The following is a 25,597-nucleotide window of genomic DNA, read 5'->3' as shown; positions in this document are numbered from 1 at the left end:
CACTAAGTTTTTCAGAAAGTTCTTTAGTTGAGGAATAATCAAATGGAATTTTTGTTGGGTTTTCTATTATTATTTTTTTTTTATTATTTTAAATTTTTTTTAGAAATGACATCCAGGTCAGTTTAAGACCTATAAGCTTATGCATTGAGCCTTAAAGACTGATCTTCTCTCCTCCTGGAAGAAATATCAATATCTATTGAATCCTTGCCAACAATAAGCCTTAATCTCTTCGCTGGAGGAAGAGGAATAAAGTCATCAAATTCATCATCATAGTCATCTTCCTCTTCATCATCCTCTTCTGATGAAGATTCATCTGCTGTTTCCTCTTCATAGTGACCATAATCATCTACTTCCATTCTTGACTCCAAAAGGGAGAGAGTTTCACTACAACACACACCATTTTCATGAAGGTCCTCTGGGTATGTCCCTCTGTTTTCGTCCTCTCGTTTTAGCTGTATTTTTAATTTTGTTGAACTATTGCCTGATCCTGAGTTAAACCCATTATTTAGCTTTGCTACATATAAATTGTTATCTTTTTCATGGTCTTTACTTAATTTTATGCTTATTTTTGAAGAATTCATTCCATCACTCTCTTGATCATTTGCCTTGCTACTGCTATCATGGCGCCTACGAAGAGTCAGTTTAGGGATCCCAGAGCTATTTTCAAGGATAAGTTGTGCATCATACCTCGTGATTCGTCTTTTCTTTTTACTTTTTGCAGTTCTAAAGCTGTCTTTTGCTTTAAAATTGTCAGTTGTTACAGAGCAGCCACCAGATCCAGGGATACAGTCTTTAAACCCAACAGGTGTGTCCGCCATGTTATTCCTCTCTTCGAGTTCTGAACGAGAACTAATCAAATCTGGTACTTCATCCTTCATAGGTGTGTTGTGCATAGTATCAGTTTCCTCTGTTTTAGAAGATGGTTTCACAAGCTTTCCTTGTCGAGATTTCTTTTTTGATGTGCCTGCATCACTTTTCTGGCACCGACCCTCTCCTTTATGTGATGGTCCATGAGCCACATCGTTGTCGTTTAACGCACGAGACTGCTGCTCTGCAATGTCCGATTGTGTTCCAGTCAAGTTACTCTTATAGCTATCCAATGTATTTGGTTCAAGCTTTGTGTCAGAGGTCTCCTTCAAACTCATCCTTGTTCTCATTGACCTCCTCGTGATGTATGTGCAGGGTGCAATATCACCATGCTCATAAGCACCTTTCACAGAATTCAGTTTATGTTCTCTCGCTGCATGCCTCGTTAAGCATCCGCTAGAGACTGCAACTTTGACTGGTCCTTCCAATTCTTTATCCTTTTTAATGGGCAAGTTTTTATACAAAACTACTTTAGGCTCTTTGAGAACTAAATTTCCCATTTCAAGCTTTCGAGAAGCATTCTTTTGCTCTGGTCTTTTGCACTGATTTCTCAACTTTATCTTTGAAAGTAAAGGCTTTGCAGGCTTTCTCAGTCTCTTTGGTACCCTGGAATTATTTATATGAGTTAGTTTAGATGAGGTAGAGTTTGATGATGCTGGAATTCTTGATATAGACTGTCTGGTTAATGTTCTATTTTTGCTGTTCTTTTTTACACCAATTGAAGATTTTCTGTTAGCTGAAAAAGAAAAAAGCAGTTTTGTTATGACACTACTGTATCCTGAATTTCCCACTCCCAAATACTGCAGTTATTTATTTGGGGAACCTCAAAATATTCCATGAGACAGGAGACAGTATGTAGTAAGGAATGAGACGGCTTACCTTGCAACTCAGCTTATGAAAGGAATTGCCAAACAGGCCACAAGTACATGAACATTTCCAGATACACTTCCCCTCACTACCCCAGTATACCAAGCTGTGTTTTTACTCAGTTTCTTCTATCAATTAAAAAAAAAAAAATCTATTTGACATTATTGACAGCTTTTGCTGAGTATTATTCCAGTAAACTCTGACGGTCAGCATGATCTAATATCTAATTAGATCTAATATCTAATTAGATATCTAATTATCTCCAGGATTTTTTTTCATGGAGAAGGGGTGAAAAAACCCCAAATACTTTTATCTAATGTAATGGTTTCAATTTCAAGAGAAACCACTGCCTACTGTGGCATGCAAAGGAGTTTTGTCTACTCAACAGAGGTGCAACTCAAAATACTGTTAATTAGAAATCACAAAAAGATTTGGGGACATTTTTAGGTGGGTTTTTTTCATTGGTTGGTTGGGTTTTATGTTTTGTTTTTGTGTTTCATTTTTTTAATATCACATCAGCAAACAGGAGACAGATGGAACCGCAGTATTTTACACAGCTCCAAACCTGTTTACCAGTTAAATCAAAGTTTAAATTATTTGTATTTTGCCCATACTGAGGTTAGTGGAGGTGGGAAAAGCAAGTAAATCATACTCCCTACTGCATGGACAGAAGTCTTGCAGGAAGATTACAAATAACAATCCCTTCCAATTTCTTCTGAAATCACTAACTGTTCACTTTCACTGCACAAGAGGTACCTGAACTATCAACACTGTATGTGGAAAGGGAAGAGCTGCCCAGTTTAAAAGACCTCTAAAGGAAACAACCATTTGTTTAGCAATATCTACTAAGAGTATTTATTTAATAATTCTTTTCCTAAGAATTCAAACTATGTAAGTTTTCTTTCATAAACCATACTACTGCCTGTGGTAGTTTACTGTATTTTGAAATACAGAAATTATTGGCAGGACTTTAACTGACATGTTTATAAATATTTGCTTTTGATATTAAAAAAAAGAAAACAAAATAACATACCACCTATTGTTCTTCAAACACTTGTGGAAATCCATGAAGTTGCTGTTTAAATTGCCTTCAGATTCTTAAATAAATTATTTTTAACGACCAGTATGTGAGAAGCATCTCAACACTAAGAGAGGAATTCCATTACTGTGGAAGTTTTCCATGTTTTTGTGAAGCCTTTAATGACTCCAAGCTCCTTCCCTTACTTACTTGCATTACCTTTTTCCTGAGTGGTATCTGCATCAGTGTTGGAGCTGACAGACTGGCTGTCTGAATTCTTGCTGCTGTCACCCAACTTTTTAAGTCTGTTCAGTCGTTTGTCTGTTTCTCTCAGTCCATATTTACTGTTAATCACAGGAGTAGGTGCTGGCAACCCCACTCTTGATTTAAAAGCACCAGTTCCACGTCTACAAATAAAAAGAGGACACAAGGCATTAATAAATCTTAACGTAAACTTAGAGCTTTGTTTCATATACAGTAGTTTGGATCCCAGGTTATCTGGATCAATGACACCAATAAGCCACAGAACTGGTTAGCATTTTGTGGGCTGTTTTCTACCTGTCATCTTGGGTGCCTAAATGTCTCAGCTGGACAGCAAGAGATCACCTAAGAGTACATGGACATATGCAGAGAGATGCAAATCTTCCTGGTGATGACTTGTGGAGGCTTGAAAGAAATTGTACGGTGCCAAATCTCCCACTGCTCCAAACATACCCACAGATCCTTAGATCCCACCATTTTAACATTGCAAATTAACACTCTTTACAGCATAGTTAAAATTGAGACACTTAAATATTAATTTTTTGTGGCATACAAAGTGACTCTTACCTCATCAGTCTTGAAACAAGCAAAAAATGAGTCCTTGTAATTCCCCCCAAAATAAAATCTTATATATTTGACTGCCTCTGCTACAGCTTTGTAACTAAAAGCAGATTCCTAAAGTCAGAATTACCCAAAATTAGCTTTAAAAAATAACATTTTCATTTACTTAAAATACAAAACCAAAAAGTTAATGAAAATGTTCAGACACATAAAACTAGTTTGTCCTGAAAAAGAAAGTATGCCCATATTACACTGAAATCAATGATCAAAAGAATTTGAGAAAAACCCCATATTGCTCCATGTCACAAGGGAAGAGCAATTCTGGTGCCTATTTATTCAACACTTTGCAGTCTCCAGGACTGAGAGAGTAGCTCTTGAGATTGTCTGAGATTGTATCCTTCACTTGGAATGACATAATATCACATGAGATTGGAGGCCCATGCCAGAGTGTTTTCCCTTTAATTTTGAGATTTGTTAGTGACCAAAGTAGCCAATAAAAATTAAAGTGGGATTATTAAACTATTTTTATGCAGGTGCACTTAGCTCTTTCCCAATATGAGCAATATTTTGTCCTTTATTTTTCTTCCTACAGTTGGACCAAACAGAACAGTGAGTTCTGTGCAGCTCCTCTTGGAACTGAGTGAAGCTCTCTCAGGTAATGCTGAGCCTCCCTGCTCACAGTGAGCAGAAGTTTCAACATGGCAAAAACCAACTATGGAATTCTTTCAACTGATATGAAGAAACCAGGGTGGGACAGTACATGTGAAGAACAAATACTGAATGATAAACAGAGAGAAGCAAATACTGTCCAAACCAGTAGATATTTACAAATACACAAACCCCCAAGCTCTAACAACACTGGGTGAAAAACTACTTTGCCCATTCCCAGCAGAAGAGAACTTTAGTTCCACAAATAAAACATTACTGGAATTTGCTTTATCAAGTGCAAAGAAGAGCAAAAGTTGGGGATCAGTTCACAATGGTCTTGCAGAAGCTGTAACTGCTTTTCCTTCCAATTCTACTTTATTCAGTACAAATATTTTTAAGGATCTACATCCCTGTTTTGTTCTGCCTCATTTGGGCTAATCGCCAGAATGGAGGATCAACAGATTAAGAGAACACAGAGTTCTCAGGAACCATCACCATTCTGTAACAACACAGAAAAATCATTATAGGAAACAGGTAGGAAACTATTATTTTGTGTCCAAAAATCTGAGTACTCATAATAAAGGACTTTCAGTTTCACAAAACAGATCATGAATATGCCCAATTCCATCTGAAAGCCATTTACATCAATGCATACCTTTCACAGGTGTAACATTCGCAGTATTCATTGTTTTCTCCAAAAAACCCATCTCCGTAGTAACAAGAGATTTCTTCTCCAGGTTCAATATCTCGTAGAGCTTTCACACATGCTGTATCTCTGCCTGTTGATACGAACTGGAGAAGCAGATGACAGGAAGGGAAAAAAAGATTAATCACTAAGGTTGCACAGTATCTGAGTAAGGAATAAAACTAAAACAGTTGGGGAAGAAATGTTGGAAGGACAAAGAAATAGAAAGTAGGGTACTTTATTTATTTATAATTTCTTGCTTACCTTACAGTTAGGTCTGCAATCTGAAAAAGGTCCAAAAGATAAAGTCAATTAACTGTGGATAAGACCTGAAACATGAATAGTTGTAGATATCTAAAGTAAGGATTCACTTTGACTTCAAAAACTGCAGAATCTCAACTAAATACTGGGAATTAAGTTAGTACTGCACAAAGCCATACACAAAAAGATTCCTGCTTTGGTATAGCTGCATTTCTGAGCTCTCCCCTATGCTATCACGAATGTCCAGTTTCCCTCCTCTTTAGGGTAAACAGTTTCATCTTAAATCCTACCCGCTCTTCCTTTGGTACACAAATGCAACACAATCAGCTAAGCTTCTGCAAAAGGTTAAAGAGCCATAAGAAGTTCACCTAATCAAGATGTTACTGTTGACTGAGTTCACAAAGAATTCAAGGTAACCCACAATATGCTCCACTAACTGAGCTGCTAGTTCCAAAGTCTCTTTCAAGGAAGACAGCATCGCTTCCTAGAGCCTTCTCTGAGTTTCACAACCAATCAGCTCTGGCTGGGAAAATCCCAGTATGATTTTGTCCTACATTAATATAGCATGCCAGATTCAGACATTTTTCTCCAAGTTCTTGTGCTGTTTGGCTCATATACAACACTTCTGAGTTTCTTATGCTCTTCAACATGCTTCCTATACTTACTACTCACCATGATTGATAAATGCAGCAGGACCAAGCCATAGTTGTGCACAGTTTTTTCGTGTGGAATACATGACACTGAAGTCATTTTCCCCATGTCTCAGCAGCATGTTTTCTTCCATTTCTGATAGTTCAGCAATACAGCCCACAAGTAATTCTATTTTATCATTTCGTTTCCTTTAATGTAAAAAGAGTAGCAGAAATAAGACTACACGTGCCAGAATTATAAAATAATTTCACAGAAAGAAAAGTTGTTATGGGATCAATTACATCAAATCTGACGTCAGAAACAATTACAACCATTGTTTCTACAATTTCCTGAGGCTGCTTGCAAGAGTTGATTACTTCAGCTTCTGCAATTGTTAAAACTAAAAGCAAGATCTTTTCATTTGTGTACACTCCCTCCCCATCACCACTTGAGAAATTGACTTCCTCCAGCTGCTCTTGCTTGTGTTTCCTAAACTTCTTCCTGTGACCAGGAAAACCGAGCATAATGAAAATGCTTAGAGCTTCACGGCTTTTTAAATGAGGCCCAGTAGTGACTGGGCCTCATTTAAAAAGGAATTCAAGCAGGATGTTTTCCTCACTCATGTTCTTCAGCATGAAGCTGGTCCTTGAAATAGAGTGAGGAGGGGGAATGACACCTACAAAAATCAACAAAACCATGAAGCCTTTGTGTGCAGACAGCCCGTGTGCCATCACGCCTAGAGCAGTGCAGAGGCACTGAATGCTTGGCCTAGCAGGAGCACATTTCCTTGCACGGGTATTTTTTCCACTGCTCTTCAAAGTGGCCATTCCATATTACTCTGGCAGAGATGACCATGGAGATGCTAAAGGTATATGAAGAACACAGACCAAAAGCAAAGCCTTTTAAGTGCAAATTTCTCTTTTGACAGAGACTGCTGAGTACTCTAATCTCTAGTTTTGAGTCTTGACAGGTTTCCAGATATCAGCAGGGTTCAGATGCAGCCCTCCTGTCTTGCTCACTCCTCAGGCTACTCTAGATTTTCAGCATGCAAAGTTAATCTATTTTCAACACACCCACATGTAAAGCTTCGACCCAAAAGAATCAGCCAAGGGGTGAATTCAAACATCATCATCAACAAAAAAAACCACCCAAGCAAACAAACAAACCCAAAAAAAACCCAAAACCCAATCAGTATTTTTTGGGTTGTATCGTGATTGTGGAACTCTCAGCTCTAGTCATGAAGAGTCCTCAGTGTATTTAAAGTTTCCTCTACAACATGTGCAGGTTGTGTTGCCACCAGCAGGGTGTCTGGCCACTCAATCCCAGTGTGAACATAACCTCATTTCCTCACCTCAGGTGTGCTGGTATGAACGGCTACTGCCACAAAGCAAAGCTCATACAATTGGTGTCTACATTTGAAGTGATTTTAAAATCTGAATCTGCTGCTGCCACACACATGCTTAAAATGTTAACTCAGATGTGCCAAAATGAGATGGGGCACATGGGTTCCAGCCTTGTGCTTCCAGGAGAGATTTATTTTGCAGACTCAAAATATGCGAACAACACCAGTTTTAAAAAGGCAAAAAAACTCATTTCCCCCACAAAATGTTATTGCTGTGTAACAAATCTGCCATAATGTCATGTTTCTCAGGAAGTCTAACAACTCCCGAGTAGAGAAAAACAATTAACTGACTGAAAACAAGATTTTTTGAAAAAAGTATAATGAACACTATATGCATAAACCCAAACATACATAGGACTACCTTCCAGAGGCATGGATCCTGTATTAAGTACTTAGCAGAAACAGAGAGAAAATTCAGTTTTCAAGTAACAACAGAAAACTATCTATTTCACTGGTTACAGTTTTAATTCCAATCACACTTCAAAATATATTTTTACAGATTCTTTCAAATAATTGACAGAAACAGAACACAACAGTAAACTGTATTTCTTACCATTCTTTTGTTGCAACGATTTTGGCTCCATTTTGCTCAGAAGAATACCGATTACAAGGCAGTATCTCAAACCCACTGTCAGTTGCAAACATTCGTAAATAAATAAATACCTGCAATGAAAAAACCCAGTACTTGTCTGTTACATGCAAAATGAAAGCAGTGAGGAACTTCTTACATAAATAATGAAAGTGAACTGTACAAAAACACACACAAAATGGATACTGGAGCAGGATGCTGTCTGCTGAAATGTGTTTCAATACATTTAAGCTATACATATTATGTTGATCATATTTCTCCACAGTGACTTGCAGGAATCGTCACACAGGTATTAAGATTATCCAAAGAGTTTAAGAAAATTAAAGACACCTGGAGTGGTACAAAATTGGTCTACTGAAAATGGATCATTTTTTTCTTAAAATCACTGAATAGTCGCATTCAAGAAATCTCATATCTTTAAGAACCACTGAGACTTAATAATCTCTAGAAATCCATTTCATTGTTTGAAGTTCTGAAAAATGATATTACTTCCACAACAAACCTAGATACTGAATTCAGGGACTCTTGAAATCTTTTTTTTTAGGTTGAGGTGTGACTGTGTTACTCTAAAAACCACTCTAACAAGGAAGAACTTTTTCTGCTAAATCTTTCTTGCATTACTAGATTTGGTGCATTTTAAAGTAGGCCACATTCCTTTTTGATGTACCTGGAAACAACAGACTCATTCTTGAAGAAGCATCTTTTTTGTTACATAAACAGTACCATGGTTTTTTTTCCTTTGAACTTTGAGAATCAAAAACTGTTATGCTACATACAAAATGGATTTGGGGCATGGGAAGTGGAGGAGGAACAACCCTTATGGGTATAGACCCTATACCCATAACAAATGGGGTATTTTGAGGTAACAAGGCTACTCCCTTTTCCTTTATCTTCCTTTGTCGCCCAATTTGATTGTCACCCAGTGGAAAGTAAAAACAAAAACCTAAACCAAACCCCAAACAAACCACAATACAAACAAATTATGAAGGGGAAAAAAAACTCCTTCCTTTCTACACGCTATTAATAAAAGGCAATACAAGTTAACAAGAAAAAAAAAGGGGAGGGTGTGTCTAGTTAGTCTTTAAAAACCAAAGCAAGTTTCTCTTAAAAGACAGTAAAACAACATATAACAGAGCACTTGATTGCTTTACTATTGCTACATTCTTAAGAAATTTTTACTTTTTCTTTGCCTTTCAACCATCTGAAAAAGCACATTAATTACAAATACACCTACATGTTCCTTGAACAACCTTTCCTGCATTTTGTTCTTGTTAAGAAAATAGTGCCGGGCCCAGTCACCTGACGTCAAGGACTTGAAGGCTTTTTCTAAGTGCTCATCTTTCTTAAAACGTTCAATCACCTCTTTGAGTTCTTCTTGCCTTCCTTTAATAGGTCGAAATCTGAAATAAAAAATAAAGCTATTCCAGTCCACCATCAGCCATTCTTAATTCTTCCTCAGTTACAGCACACAATTCTTTTGCTACCCATATAAATATTTAACTCCCTGTATAAAGACACTGAGCAACTTTTGCCAAATCCAAAGCCTTTTTATACTGATAAAGTCACTACATGGGTTTATGTGGATTGCAAATTTAACACGTGCATTCATATAAAATACAACTCTTAATCACAACACAAGAAGTATCTACAAATACTAACACACGGCAGATGCTACATCTGTGGAAGATTAAGGCTCCGAAAGTTAGTGCAATTTTAAGAATTCTTCTCCGCAAACAGGAAATCTTGGGCATGTAAACATGAAAACAAACACCTGTACATTAGCAGAGACTTCTGCCTTCTTCCCAATGCTTGAGATTTAAGAAAAGCTACCCTTCATATCTTCAGTGGGAAAAAGTAACAGTAAAAAACCTGCATGACTGCCAGAAGTGGAAGCTCCATTTTTGAGCTGCAAAACCACCAGGAGAAAGCAGCCCTTAGGTATTTTGCCAAATCCCTGTAGATTGCCTTTGACTGAGCACATACCCATATGTATGGGTATGCTCTGCTTTGGGGCAGAGGTGGGGTGTGGGTATTCCTAAATGCATGCCACACCCCAGGGGACTCTTTACAAAGATAAAAATTTCCCAGGATCATGGGAAACAGTTTTCTGCAGCTCTTTTTACAACTCAAATATTCTGCTTACAGAGCATATGACAGAAGTGCTAAACAAACCAAGAGTTTTGAGAAAACATATAAGAGTAAATCCTGTTACTTGTTGCGGGAAATGCATTACTATGCTGATGTTATTTCTCTTACTTGCCAAATGAAATCTGTATTTCATTACAAAAGTAAACAAAGGGGGAAAAAATTCTTGAAGTTGATGGAAGGAAACCTCAATCAATTTTCTCACTGATAACCCTGTTTTTTAAATTGCCATATGAACTGGCTTATTGTCACCTTAGAATGCTGAATGTTACAAGTAACTTATTTTAATAAGACCACATAAGATTTGCCTCTTCCACGCGAGTTGTATAAAGGAAGCAAAAAAGTGTTACCTCCTGATTTTGTTTCACTTTGTAAAATACTAAGAGTCTAATCAGAAATAAGTAACAACCATGAGGATTCAATTTCCTTCCTCAGAAGGAAGATGCTGTATTTATGCACCTGATACAACAAAGACAGATCGCCAAAGAGCAGAATCACTTTCAGCAGGTTATCAACGTTCCATGCTACTGCTTTTATAAATCTCTCAAATCTCTATCTGAAAAACTTCCTTGTGACATAATAACTAACCTTTTAGACCTTTTTGAATCCAGCAAAATTTATCAGCATAAACCTGTGAGCTTTCAGAGGACATGGCAAGTAAGGAGTTCTGAGCAGACACCAGGTTCAGTTCTCTTTTGGCTGGGATATGACATTGAACAAGACAGCAGGAATCAGTCCAGATGAACAAATGCCTGCTTACAACTGTAGCACACACCATGCCATGAAGTTTCAAATCAAGTTCTTTTTTAAAGACTATACTTGTACTGTTATCCCAAAAAGGTAACTACCTAACAAGCTGATGGGACCTTATCATGCAAGAAAACTCCCCTAAGACTAGAGATGACACAATCATTATTTTTTATTCTGCAGCACACCAAAGTCTTCCTCAACTTGCCAGTCACACATACAAATATCTCTGCTCTCCCAAATCCAGAAAGACTCTGCCCAGATTTGATAGTCATAACTCACAGAGCTTCCTCGTGCATGAAGGGAATTTAAAATCATGTAGCCTGAACTGAACCTGACTAGTTTCAGAACAGGATTTGCACTCAATTTCAATTTCAACCAGAAACAACTTTCCCAGCAAGGAGCCGACTGCACTTACACCAGGAGAAGTAGGGAGCTCACCAATTTGCACAAACATGTAACAGTAATACGTTGCTTACACCTCTATCTGCAAACACTACACATGGGAAAAACCCACAGGATTTCCAGTTAGAATTGGTCTTCAGCTATGTCTGTTTCTGCTGGCCTACATGAATGACTGCCCTCTCCATTACACTGTATTTTACATGTTGAAATACACCATTTTTTAGCTAAGTGACATGCAGGACCAAAGATGGGTGGAAAAGCCATCACATTCAAAATTGCACTAGCACATGAGACAGACAATGTATGTGCTGAAACACATCATCATACTTATTTATCATCAAGAAGCTTGGTCTAGGCTAGCTAAGAAAGCAGTATCCCAACTGAACCACCAGTGTGGAAAAGAAATACAGATAAAAAGAAGAGCAGATGCTAAGCTTAACAGTGGCTCTCAAGACCTACAGAAAAAGAATCAACACCCACTATTTTCTAGCAATTTGAAGCACATCTTACAGCCCCAAGTGCTCATATTTTAGCTGTTTCACAAAACATTATTCTCAAGAGGCTGACTCTAACATGACCAGCTACCTTAGGTAGCTTGGAACTGGCCCCAGCCCTTGAAGTCACTGGCACACCTCCATGGATCACATTCAGCAGGTGTCTCTATGGATTCTTCTCTCAGGCACTACACTGCTGGTGGAATTCATTTCAGCGATTAGCAGAAACTTTTTAAACACCATTCCTGTGAGGTAAAATAGCATATGCCCAGGCCCTTCAATGGCCAAAAAGATGGCTGGAAACAAGAAAGGGATGAAGAGATTTTAGAATCCTCAAGACGTTACAAGGTCTGATGAACGCTGGACTTCATGGCAGGCATTTCAAACAGGAACTAGGGTTTTTCAAAGAATATGACTCTCTGCACCCAGGGGTTCAAGAATTAGTACCAAGGACTCTCTGCAGCACCTCTGTCAAAATGTTGTTCTTAGATAGTGACAAGACAGATATAATGAGGAAAGATAAACAGGAATCCAAACAAGCAAGAAGTATCCACAAGTGTATGGAAAGATGCTGGAAACCAACATTATGTTCAACACTTCACTCCAAGGGTTCCCAAACAGATGAAACAGAATGTGCACCCTGAGCCTGAGTTAGAGGGCTGCTCACAGTTCAACAGCACATGTAAATTGCACTGAGAGCATATGAAGTTTGTAAGCAAATTCAGAATACTACAGTCCAGACTCCTCATGAAAGCTTTAGTCTTTCACAGGTGTATTTCCATATATACTTTAAAAGGTACCTTCTCATTTGAGGCAGTGAAGAAGCCAAGAAACCCTAGAAGTCCAATGTTCCTTAAGAATTTGTGTCTGCTGATAGATACTTCATTTCTCCCAGGAGTATAATTAATTAGTTTATTCATTCGTTTTTTGCAACCAAAATGCCAGTTGATTTTGAGAAGCAACCTTGCATACTACCATTTTGCTGTTACAGGGCTTCCACATTTACACGCGACATAAAAAAAACCCCAAAAACCTACACATCTGCTGGAAGAATTTATACACTGTTTCTGAGCTCCACCATGAAGAGAACCTGAAAAGGCCCCACAGCTAAATGTATACATATAAAATGAGCCAAAGAAACTAACTTTTAATCAGTAAAACAAGTGACTAGTTCAAAGAAGAGAGATAGAAAGAGCACAAGGAAACCAACAGAACAAACCAGCCAACCCAGTCTCTGAAAAAAAAGGCAATTAAAATCAGAATTGTTTATCCAGACTTTTGGTTTCCTCGTGTGAAGAGTACCCTTATTAAATTCCATCATGGAAACTGAACAAGACACATTGGTGTTTGAATCTGCTCACAGACACAGACTTCTTGAGCCGCCCTACGAGCAGCTTCACAGGTCAGGTCTCATGGGACATAAAGCCTTCTGCAAGACAAGTCAGGTGTTAGAAGTGGGCAAAGAATGAAAACCTCAGCTACGACAGGGTCTTTAAAGAAATAGTATCAGCCCTTCCTGACAACCTGCAGAACATAAACTTTTCACACTTCCCTAGGAAATGCTTTTTTTTTCCCTAGTCAACAAGATCTGATAAAGCTGTGGCTACTGCAGTTTCAAAACCAGACAGAAGATGATCTCATCCCAACTAAGGGCAAACTGACATGGTCTCAACAAGGAAGACGTAGGAAAATGGCCTGGGGAAGCAAAGCTCTTTCTCTCTCAAGTTTCTCTTACCTCAGGAGTACTTAAAGACTCTTGGAACTCCAAGGTATAAAGCCAAAGGTCAGTGAGATGCTTGCCTATAAAGGAAGTTAAAGGAGAGTTTCTGGTAAGTTCAGAAGCACAGTACCTTGCTCAGTCTCAGCCACTGAGAGCAGTGAGTTTGAACAAAAAGGATAAATTGATCCTGCAAGAGATCCAGTATGGAACTCCACACAGCATACAAGTGCATGATAATAAACAAGGTTTGGAAGTAAAACTAAGTTCTGACTAGGGAACATCAAGAAGAGTGAATTTATCAAAACTATATCAACCCATTAGCCTTTTAACAACTGGCACCTTGTCTGGATGGTATTTCTATTTAAGCAGCTCTGGAAAACAGCATGTTCAACTAGTACCAGAGATTGAGCACAAAAGCTGAAACTGCAAGCCTGTTAAGCATTCAAGACAGCAGAACAAGAGTTGAAAATGATCGATTTAAAATAAGCATAAACAACTTAATTAACATGCATTTTGGCTTCCTCCCTGCCCAACCCTGTAGTGTATTTTTTCCTCAAAGCTAGTTATACAAGTTATGATCAACTGGTTCAGCATTTATTGCCAGTGTTTTCATACAGAAAACAATTAATGTTCTTTAAAGACCAGATTTCAAAACAGCACTTCTAATGAAGAAAGTAATCCACATTACTTAAATTTCTTGAACTGACACTAAATTGTGGTCAAAACTCCAACAAAGCTGAGAACAGAAATAAAGAAAATTCTCACAATTTAGCAAATAGGTAGTTTTAAAAAATAAATATGGGGAACACAAGAAACCCCCCAAACCAAAAACCTAACACTGTCCTCTGATCCTATTCTGACACTCCACATGGTAAATTTAATTTAGCAGTTAATCCAGCATGACTGCTGGATGCAAGCCATTCCATGTTTTGAAGATGTAACACTTTTTGTTAAAGCTAAAAGTACAAATAAGAAAACTGTAAAAGCAAGGTGGTGGGTGCTGGTTTGAGGGGCAGGGCATGGTTGTTTAGGGTGGTTTTTTTATTGTGATTTTTTTTTTTAATTCAAAACATTTGGGAACAGCAAAACAGTTGGTTCCAATGTAATTACTGTGTGATTTATATACAGTGAAGGAAGACAGCATTATATACAGTGAAGGACCAAGGTAAAAGACTTTACTGAATCAAGCTATCTGTAAAAATAATCTAGAAAAAATGGAAAAATCAGATTTTATGCAAAAGTCAAAACAATCTTGTAAAGTATGCAGACACTGAGGTCTGAAGAATGTAAAAGCTTCACTTTGAAACAGGACACCACTACATCAGAGTTGTGTACCTCTAATCCAGTATCTCCATAGCACTACAACACTGAAGCTGAACTGTATGGCCACATAACTTTATTTAGCAGAACCCACATCACTTTTCCAGCCTCCAGACCTCACTCAAGATGAATACTGAACCCTTCAGTTGTTATACTGAAATGAGCTAAAGAACACAGAGAAGATTCAGCACAGGCTCATAAATGCAATGGAACTGCTTTGTGCTTTTTGTCTCTATGCCTAGTGGTGACTCTAAGGGATGAGAGTGATGTTCCCTGTCAAGTCTGGTCACATAATCAGTGACTGCTGTTGAGGCAGTGTCCAGAGAAGCAGCTTCCTGTACATCATCCCCAAGCACTGAACGTTTCCAATAGAAAACATGGAAATTCTTAAAGCTTGGTCCTTTAGTCCCATGTAATCCGACAAAACCACCCACATCACACACCTGTTTGTAACTTCACTAAAAGCAGCAAACAGACCACAACATATCTGACTTCCTAAACCACTTGCAGATTTGGAGACACACTGGAAGTGCTCTCAGTATCCCCTAGCATGATGCTGGTGCTTTAGGGAACCAGGAAACAGCAGCAAAATGATCCAGAGTCTGGCTTAAGGTTTAAACAGTAACACCTTGGTATGTGAGACAGTATGAAGAGCCACTAAGGCATGTGACTTCAAGATTCAGTGCTCAGCATAGGGAAAAGCACCCAAAAATAAGAGATGGTAAGACAGGCAAGAACTCACTTGGCATTTTACAAGTGTCAGTTTCAATCTCTAGTGTTTGTAAACTTTCAACCCAGGAAGAGTAGCTTGCAAAATGAGTTGTTTTTTATCACAAACAAAGGCTGATAAAACAGGATTTCTACAAGAAGCAACAAAACCTCTTAGAACAGTGATACTTGACAAGAACATACTTTCTAAGACATGGGGTTTCTTTTATTAACTGCTAAACTGCTATTTTGTTGAGATAAGAGCTACAACATTGATGAAAGAATGACAACTGGGCCTGTAAAAAGGGTTGGAAGCTCTGAAAACATCCTGCTTTCTCTTGGAAATCCAAGAGGATGAAAAAAAATACTTTTGGGTAAAGCCACTGAGGACATTTCCAGTGCTACATGTTATACTGTCCTTCAAATCCCTAGTGACAGGAAGACATTTCAGAGGAACACTGGACAAACACATTAAGGGATTCAGTTGTAAGCTTTTAAGAAACAGTCTTCAGTTTTTTCAGGCATTCCTGACTTGACAGTTTACAGAGCCAACAGCCCTATTCCCAAGATAGTGGGCATTCACAAACTGTAGGACTTTATTTTTATACACTCAGAAAAAACCTCCAAACCAAAACAGAATAACGCAGCAAGTTACAGTCATGTTCTTGTCATCACCCTACTGTAAGATCATTAACTCAATATAAAGAAGATGGAAAACAAGGACATTTCAACATCAACCTAGATACTTTACTTTTTTCTTAAGGTTTTTTTCTTCAATCAATATATTCTGGACAAATCAAATTTACAAACTCTTCAACTGGAAGAATGAAGTAGAAAAAATGCTTACAGAGAAGACACTCATGCATACAAAAGTACAGACCTGGCTTCCAAGGTAAGAGGAAGAACTTCAGTAAGCGATCATCAACTTAAAATGGGTTGCAAAAATACAAACCTCTTACATATTTCCAACACAGCACAGCAGAAGAGTGGCACAGACATTTTCACAGGGCATCTTCAAACAAATCAGAACAAGGGAGCAGGAAATCTTTGCTTGCCACCATAACTGCCTGTTTTACTTTAAGCGCACCTCCACACACAATCTATGTAACTAATATGACTCCATGGCACTGAAGCAAAAGATGCCCAAACATAAGCTGCAAATCTTCAATTCTACTACATCATAATATTTGGGTACTGGCACCTGGCATTTCGGAAGCAGTATAGTTTCTTCATATCTGCTTTCCCCCCCACCTTCCCTCAAAGCCATTAAAACAACACTAAGGAGCTCTAGAAAGACTACCAGTTTACTAGATGGAAAAAGATAATCTAAGCATCACAGCCACAGTAACAAGCAGGTGTCATCACTGCACCACAAAGATAAACAAGAACTATGCTGATGCCTGGACTTTAATTATTACAGCATCAGAAACTTTCTCAGTATGATAGAGGCAGCAGGTGTGCATCTGGTAGGAGTTGTAAGCCTCACCTAAGTACTTCCCATAGTGCTCCAAGATTATTAACTACTGTCCTTGAAGACTGCCTGTAACTTCTCCAAGTCAGAGAAAGGAAGAAATACATGATGATGGTCTCTGTGTAGCCTTTTGATTCAAAATAGTAATTAAATAAGTATTTTAGTTGACAACCTGTCAACATAAAAAACATTCATGAAAGTAGCTTCTCCAACTATTAAACAATGACTACATAATTTCCACAGCAAAAATCGTAATAATTAACAACTTGTACATAACCTGCAGACTATCATTCATGCAACAGAACAAAAAATTCCTTTCAGCATATATTCTTAACTTGATTAACTGATGAAAATACAAAGACACTTCAAACTGAACTGTAAGAGTATCTACCTGGACGTGCTACTGTAACCAATAGCAGGGAGGGAAGAGGAAACATTCCAACATCCTTCTTAAAGGTAGATGTTGCACTCTCCAGCAAAAAGGAAAGATCTCTTTGGGGTAAGTCTTTACAGTTATTAGGACTGCACTGCTGCAATTTCATGTGCAGCTGATGCTGTCAGGCTATACCAGCAACTATTTATGTAACATGACAGCACCAATTCATCTAGCAGTCATTTTTGACTCAATCGGTTTGTTGCATACATACAATTTGCTGAACTGATACTGTGTGCATATGACTGCTGCACAGGTGAACTGTCCTTTAAAAATAGTCACAGCAACAGTTTGAAGGGCTGAGAGTCTGTTTCCCATGATGTGCTGCCAGGAAACTCCAGCTCTTATTATTGCACAGCAGTAAACACACAGTTCCTGTGCTTAGAAACTTATAGTTTATATACAGTTTCCCCATTGAGCTATCAATACAGATCCTGCATGCAGGCAAGCTTAAGAGAGATCTATAGATCCCAGTTATCATCAGTGATACATCTGTAACAGAGGGAGAAGCACAAACAGCTAAACCCCGAGACCACACAGAATTCACAACCAAAGCATTCAGACGGATGTGTAACAGTGCAAAAGTAGGTGCAACTCTACTAAGCAACTTTGCAGCTGGCACACTCATTTATCTTATCCACACAGACACATCTGAGCAGCAATTCCGTCAGCAGGGGTCTGCCAGAACTTCAGATCAAGTAGCACCAACACTGAACTGCTCAGGAGCTACATCTTTCTTCCGACGTATCAGAGCAAGGAAGGAAAAATAAAGCATCCAGGCACATGGAATAAACAGAAAAGTGACCAAACACTGGCTTCTGCCTGTGAGTAATTTCAAATGACTACTGGTTTCAAACTTACAATCAGTTAACTGTTTAAGCTAGAAAATGGTGCCTATTACCAACCTGTTCTACAGCACAAATACATGGAAAGCCCTATGATGGAGCACTGTGAGAAGCTGCATTTGTAGTGCCGAGTTCCAGACCCACATGCAACACCGTTTTAAAGGCAGAAGCAACTCGCAAATTTGCGTTCTTTCACTTTCTTAAAACATGCACAAAATTCCATGGTTTTGCTGATTTACATCAACTAAGAAGATGAATTCTTTTCTAGAAAAATAAAGACAAGTTACCTAGTATTCATTTTGTGTGTCTGAAAACCTAAATAGGGATCAAGAACCAAACTAGTTGCTAGGTCATCATTTTCACAGAGTTCCTTGGCAGACATTCCAGAGGAAGGCACATAACGACTTTGTCCCTCAAATCCTGAAGCACCACTACCTGCAAATAAGAGAGCACAAATTAGGTATCATTTAAGGGACACTATAGAGCCCAGCTACATTTGGGGACAGACAGACACACAGGCTGGAGGCAAAAAATATGGAACAGTTGACGAAGATGATGAAGTACCTGGAGAAGCAGAATAAAGGACTGTAAAGGACATCTGAATAAAGGGCTAATTTTTATTTAATCCTTCATCCCAGACCAATAGCAAAAATAACAATCCAAATTCCTTAAAACCTTTTTAGGAGAATGGCTGCAGAATGGCTATTGATGTAAGTGACTTGATTAAAAAATGGGGTTTACTTCCACAAGTGTACTCACTGAAAGTTGGGCAAGTACTTCAAATTATGTTATCCACTTCAAATCAAACTAGTTGTCACTTAGTGCCAATCATGCATTTTATAATTACAACAGTTCAAAATTAATTTACACCCAGTTATTCTTACTTGACTTTTAAAGTGATCTGAAGAAATCTATATTCCTGAAGGGAGTTAACACATCCAGATAATACATACGTAACTAATATTTCTGATGTTAGCTCCATGCTGACTGCAGACCTCCCTCATGAATTAGGCATGGCAGAAGCCTGGCTGGCAAACTAGGAAGTGAATCATAGCAGTGAGCAGCAGAAACATGTACGTACATCTGCTTGATCTTCTCTCAACTCCATTTTTGCCCGTCTTTGGATTCTCCTTTCCTGCATGCTGCAATTTGGTCTGCGCGTGGTCATTAGATGACTTGCTTCCACTTCTCCGGCCATTCACTACCATGTTCTTGGATTCTCCCAGCCACTTCATACCCACAGACAATCTGACTCAGTTGCATTTAGCCACTTTTCAAAAGGCTTGGAGAAGTGGATGAATAAATTCAGTTCCAATTCCTACTGGAAGTAAAACAAACATGATTAGAACTTACTGGGAAACTGTTTTCGAGACACAGAATTAAAAAAAAAAAAAAGCAATAATACCCCAACAATAATAATAACAATAGTAGTAAAAGAAAACTGAAACACACCCTCACCCCCAGCTCCCCAAAGAAAAAGTGGGGAAAGGTGGGAGGAAAGATGGCAATCTGCATTTGCATCAGGAAGAAAGAAAAGCCGTCATTAGCACCAGTACACAGAACTGTGAACAGGTGAAGTATTGTCCTACTCTTACAGTGGCATCTGGCAGCAAGGATGCAATTCTAGAGCTGATAAATTGCTAATGGCAGCTCACTTGTAAGAGCTGGACTATACCCACAGATACACCTGTACAAGCATATGTACATGTGGCTCCAGACCCAGAGTATTTTCAAATACATATCCAATAAAGATTCTATCTCCTAATAGATAAAACCCATAACCTACTGGGAACTCTACACCAAAGACCATTTTACACGCATCCTCCAAGAACTAAAGATGAGCAGAATTTAGAAGAACAAAGGAAAAAACCCAATCACAAAATGGACATTTTTGGACTGGGATTAGGGGAAAGATGTTACATCTTTGTTCAAAAATCAGAGCTCAAGAAACCCTCAGTGATGACCTAGAGGACCCAGGCTACTATTCTTACTATTCCATTTTACAAAACAAACCAGTCACAACACACCTGGTTCAACAGGCCAATACTACGTGGGCCACAAGTAGAGTTGCAATTTTACAGTACGTAAGTGTCTAGCAAAGCACATGCTAGTTTTTGCCTGCAGTCTCAATGTCTTTTGTATAAATAATTATAAGAAAGCTAATAATGTTTTTGTACACAGTTGTATCTCACTCTGTATAACTTGCAGGAAAAGATCTGATTTACACAGTTATTTTACAATTGCAGTTACACATTAGTAATTTATTCTCTTGATTTTAATTCACCCTCCTCCCTACTGCTTCCTCACAAAGAAATAAATTGTGCCTTTTCACTTTACTGCAATTATATAAAAAAGCAATGCTCTGTTCACAGCTGGTAACAGGCCATTGCAACACACATTTCAATCTGATGAAGAAAGTCACAACAAACTAAGAGATGTTAGAAATACTGTCTTTTGTAGAAATTCTGCTTTTTATCAGGTAAGAGTAGTAAATTACTAGATTTCTGTTAGACACCTATGTGATACTAAAGAAATGTTTATGGCCAGATGATTTGTAATAAATTATTTACAAACATGCAGAAGATTGAGGCAATTAGGGAAACACGGTAAAGAAAAACGTGTTGTATATTAAAAACGCATTGACTCAAGCATCTTACTAGAACATATAACCCAGAAACTGACAGGTTTTAGAACTTTTTACAAATTGTTACAGAAGGGCAGTAAAGACTATCAACAAAGTGTAACACAGTCACACTGAGCAAAAGCTGGCTCAGTTACTGCATCAATATCAAAAAAAAGAATTGAGATTGTTTCAGGACAAAGAATATTTTTGCTGCCAGTAACAGAAGGGATTTTCTTTAACCTCAAGATTAATTCTATTAATTCAACTATGTAAATGGGCTAGGTCTACCCAAAGTACCACCAAAACACCCTTGGATAGGCTTTTTTTATTTCAGAGCTTGCCTGACAACATACACATGTAAGTTTATGGTAACATACATCTGAAAAAAACCCCAACCCAACAAAACTTCAAAAACAACCAAACAACCCCCTTAAACTTCCTTGTTAAGCATCCCACCTGAACTACTGCCAGAAGAGCCACTCTGAAATCTGCCACTGACTGACTCTGATGTAAACACTTAATGACAAACCCACTCTCAAACTTGGCTTTTCTTACTTCTCAATCTATTAATTTTACAGGTCTATATACTCAATTAACCCCCAATCTGCCATGTTTTTGTGACATTGGTAATGAAAAGCATTAGAACAGAAACTACGTTAAAGACTTACATGAAATTCAGTCTTGGTGTCTTTGTACACCAGGGCTGAACTCCACGCTGCGCTGTGCTGCAGCTCAAAAGCAGCACAGGTGAATGAAACGACCATGAAGTGTGACTGCAGGTGAATCCTGTATTGTACCCAGCAGTCGGGGGGAAATGCTTACTGTGGTACTTTCTGATAATCACCAGGTACAGCAGCCACAGTGGGCTGAAGGAAAGGCATTCTCTGCATGGAGAAGGAAACCCGTCTTTCACAAGGACCCTTTGGGCAGGGTAAGTACTGTCTGTGCTAACACACTTCTGCTTAACCAATAACAGCAATGACAAGGAAGGTACCACTGCAAAGGTAAGAAACAACATGGCCATGGAATGATACTAAACTGTACTAAATATTAGGAAAAACACTTTGTTCTGCTCCAAAAGAGACTGATATAGACAGCAGTGTAAGTCCTCCTCAAGCAAAATCAGGACATTTAGTGATGCATAGCAAAATTCTGGTAAAAAAATAATTATTTGTTTGGGCTCATCAGCCTAATGAGCAAGAAAACCTTTGTCTCCATCTACTGCTGCCTCGATTTTTTAGTATCAGCGAAATGACAAACTTGAAGACTCCGAGTGTGCTTCTTCAGCCACCATTCAATAGGACAAGAGGCAGTGGACAGAAACAGATGCACAGAAGTTCCACCTGAATATGAGGAAGAACTTCTTTACTGTGCAGGTGACTGAGCACTGGAACAGGCTGCCCAGAGAGGGCGTGGAGTCTCCCTCCCTGGAGACAGTCAGGATCTGTCTGGACACAGTTCTGTGCCATGTGCTCTGGGATGGCCCTGCCTGAGCAGGGAGGTTGGGCCAGAGGACCCACTGAGGTCCCTTCCAGCCTGACCCATTCTGTGACTCTGTGATTCCTTCTCCCAGTACCCAAAACAAGCTTTCCAGACATGATACCAAAAGCCAGAAACAACAGCGAGGATTCCTCTCCCCATGAATATCTCAGCTGCTAATGCCAACAGAAAACATGAAAGGAAGCAAGAGATCACTAACCACCACCATGTGGTATTTAATATATCTTCTGATGTGATTTGTTTTCACTGCTTTCTACATCACATTCATACTGACAAGTCCTTTAGGAACTGAGGGAAAAAAGGCAGAGATGAACACCATCTTCCCAGTCAAGAAAACACTCAAATATATTTACACCACCACATACTTCGAAACTCTTGCAACAGAGCTCTGCCACCAAAATCTAACCACACCTGGATCACTTGGAGTTCAGGTTTACCTGTAACAATGAAGTTTATCAGCACAATTAGAGCTTCCAAGGGACCTTCTGCATTTCAATATAAATGACCACAATGCTGCTTTAACTCTTTATTAATATCACCACTACTCTTTAAATCACACTGCCTTTAGCAATTCTATTATGGTAGTTTGACAGGCACATTTCCTCAAATGCCAAAACACAGCTCAATTGCATTTGGTACCTCTCGCTGAGGTATCTGGCATTTCATTGCAACAGTACTCTTAAAAATGAAAACTCAAGTTTCATTTACTTGGTTCTAAATTTATTAAACCTATTGACACTTTCTGAGCATTATTTCATTATTTGCTTGTCAGTAACATTCAGAAGCACCATTCAACAACTGAAGCACAAACACAATTAGTACAGACAGGCAACGGACCTCCTTTAAAATACAGTTTATGGATTTTTTTAAAAAAATATTTTTAAGAATACAAACACCTACATTTTGGCTCACATGCCTTTTTTTTTTAAATTAACAAGAGCTGCAAGAAAGTTTTCCTCAACAAGACAGTGACCTAAAACAAATATAAGACACAAAAAAACAAACAAAAAAACCCAAACAAACAACAACAAAAAAACCATAACAAAAACCCCTGCCTCAGCTCTTCTGGACAAATCAGAGGTATCAAGAGAAAAGACAAAGGTTTGCTTCTTGACAGCCCTACAAAAAGTAAACAGACCTTGGAATTTGGGAAGCAGAGCAAAACTGTGCAACTAGTTTTCCTATGGGATCATCAGAATAAAAATGACTGATCAAAATCAAAGCTGAAGGAAAACTTGCACAGCTTTAAGGAGTTCCAATAACAGTTCCAAGTCTTGTTGGGAAGACTTGAGACTACTGAATCTGGAGGTTCAGTGAACTGGACCCCCAGAAAATGTTTGAGTCTTTCTTTTCAGCTAGTTAGTGCTGGGAATAAGCTCAGTGCAGAACTGGGCAGGGATTAATAGTGGTATGGGGAGGCTGTGCCACAAGTGACTCAGGTCAGTCCGGACTCTTGCGGAGGTGCAGCCCCAGGATGCAGGTTTGGGAGAGCACACCTGGATCCAAAACTGACCCAAACCCAGGCTCCAGTCTCTCACCAATAGCTTGGTCTGTACATTCCCCTTTTTTCTTGTGCAGCCACGCGATTTTTGTGTGTCAGTGTGGATACTAATCCGAGCACAGCACAGGCACAGAAGCAATCCAGTACAGCACAAAATGAGCATCAAAGAGCACACTACACTTGAGCAGCTCCTGACCCTCCTCCTCTGCCCTGCCATGTCCTCCACTGGGTGCTCTCTCGGGGTGGGGCTGAGCACAGCCCCGCAAAGCCTGAGTGATTCCCTCAGGTCACTGCAACAACTCCCGTGTTCAGCAGTCACAGAGACAATATAAAAGCTCGGCTGCTTCCAGGAGAGGCAGAACCTCCTTCCTCCCACTTGCCAATTCACACAAACATTTCCACCAATTCCAGCACTCCATGGACTTCTCCCTAACCCAAATCAGCTCTGTGTGTGTGCAGCTATGTGACTTACACAGGTTCAGGTTCAGTTTGAGGTAGCCCCACCGTGGCTGGGTCAAACAGTTCAGTGAAGACTCCAAAGCAGCGTAACTCCAAAAGTAGCACTGCTGCCCCCCCACCTGCTTGTGCCCTCTTCCATGCCATCCTCCCTCTGTGTCAGCAAAACAAATGCAGAGCCAAGCGATCTGAATGATTCGGTCACCGAATCAGGGGAGTCACCAGACAAATCTGAACCTGGCTGCCTTGAACCAGGAGTGGATGTTATGGGGCAGGGGGGACACACAAGGTCAGGAGTACTTAAGCTGGGACTCCTTTGCATCCTCAAACCACAGCTCTGCTTTGGCACAAGAGTATCACACCTTACACTTACTAGGCTGACTTGGGCAACTGTCTGTTGCCTTAAAGCATGTGCTGTTTGAAGGGAGGAGCATGCTGGGAAGTGTAGTCCTGGAACAGGATACTGCTAACAGAGCAAAAAAAGGGCCCTACTCAGTCCTGTTACTGAGTATACAAGAATACATCATCCCACTCATTCATTTAAATGCAATACATTAAGCAATTGCTTTGAGTAAGTCTGAATTTCCAGTTTGTGAGCTCCAGTGGGCATAAAGCAGAGATGTCTGTGTCTACCTAGTCCTAATAAGAAAACAGCCTCATAAAGAAACAATAACATCCAACTTTTCAACCAAGTAAGAAGTGATTTCCTCCCATATTGTTACTTGCAAGGAAGAAAGCAAAGATCTGAAAAGTTCAGTATTAATGAAAATTGAAGCAGCTGCATCCATAGTTATAGTGGTTAGATTATGGAAACAAGGCATGGCTCCATGAGAACTCATCCTACAATACATTTAACCTCATTGATAAAAACCTGCCAGTATGTATTTATAGTTACACTATTAAACACTGACCATATTACCATCTCATATCACAGAATCAATTAGGTTGGGAAAGACCTCTGAGATCATCGAGTCCAATCTGTGACTGAACACCACCCTTTCAACTAGACCATGGCACTAATTGCCACGTCCAGTCTTTCCTTAAACACCTCCAGGGACGGTGACTCCACCACCTCGCTGAGCAGCCCATTCCAATGTCTAATCAGCCCTTCTGTGAAGAAGAAATTCTTCTTGATGTCCGACCTAAACCGCCCCCGGCACAACTTAAAGACTGTCGTCTTATCCCGAGACATGTTGCTGTGCACTGAATTTAACGCAGCAGAAAACTCCACAAAGTTCTACGCTTCAGGTTCTCCCACTGCCTGTGACACACCCTGACAGAACACCGCGCACTCTCCCTCACTCACCGGTTTGAGCGTTTCCGAGAGTAACGTCTTAAAGGCAACCTCACTTCAAAGTTTCAGATACAGATGTTGGACAAATACGTGCCTTTTACTCCTTCCCTAATGGCATGTATCCTCCGATAAAAAAACCACAAAAA

The 25,597-nt window shown here is 39.2% G+C and overlaps 1 protein-coding gene and 1 long non-coding RNA gene across 9 annotated transcripts in view; one reads left to right on the top strand and one right to left on the bottom strand.

The window, feature by feature from the left end:
- LOC135303358 (uncharacterized) overlaps window positions 1–25,597 on the top strand; it is a 56,640-nt gene extending 31,043 nt beyond the window's left edge. For 3 of the 7 annotated variants that reach the window (XR_010364838.1, XR_010364845.1, XR_010364840.1), the window contains one exon: window positions 4,167–19,399. This is a non-coding gene — a long non-coding RNA (uncharacterized LOC135303358). Of the gene's footprint in view, window positions 1–4,166; window positions 19,400–21,547 lie in introns of those variants that run through there. The other 4 variants (XR_010364843.1, XR_010364842.1, XR_010364841.1 and 1 more) reach the window with 4 other exon arrangements.
- On the bottom strand, window positions 28–19,312 carry KMT5B (lysine methyltransferase 5B). Of its 2 annotated transcripts, none has more exons than XM_064425085.1 (9): window positions 19,159–19,312; window positions 18,365–18,512; window positions 9,024–9,189; window positions 7,754–7,863; window positions 5,841–6,007; window positions 5,172–5,191; window positions 4,878–5,014; window positions 2,963–3,159; window positions 28–1,603 (listed from the first exon to the last, which is right to left on the bottom strand). In XM_064425085.1, exons 1-9 carry the CDS (start codon window positions 19,310–19,312, stop codon window positions 138–140), a joined length of 2,565 nt encoding a protein of 854 aa, XP_064281155.1. In that variant the 3' UTR covers window positions 28–137. The 2 variants fall into 2 exon arrangements, with proteins under 2 accessions (XP_064281155.1, XP_064281156.1); XM_064425086.1 differs by having other exon boundaries at window positions 2,972–3,159.

This window comes from Passer domesticus, chromosome 6 (assembly GCF_036417665.1).
Source record: "Passer domesticus isolate bPasDom1 chromosome 6, bPasDom1.hap1, whole genome shotgun sequence".
Classification (NCBI taxonomy): Eukaryota; Metazoa; Chordata; class Aves; order Passeriformes; family Passeridae; genus Passer; species Passer domesticus.
This window is presented reverse-complemented; position numbering and strand designations above follow the sequence as displayed.

Excerpts from the sequence above, each read along its gene's own strand:
- KMT5B (XM_064425085.1), bottom strand. The coding sequence starts at position 19,312 with ATGAAGTGGCTGGGAGAATCCAAGAACATGGTAGTGAATGGCCGGAGA. Across the intron at positions 7,864-9,023 it reads AAAGGTTGTTCAAGGAACAT|GTATTTATTTATTTACGAAT; the intron begins GTAGGTGTATTT and ends TTTTCATTGCAG. Across the intron at positions 3,160-4,877 it reads GAATGTTACACCTGTGAAAG|ACGTGGAACTGGTGCTTTTA; the intron begins GTATGCATTGAT and ends TTTTATTTGTAG.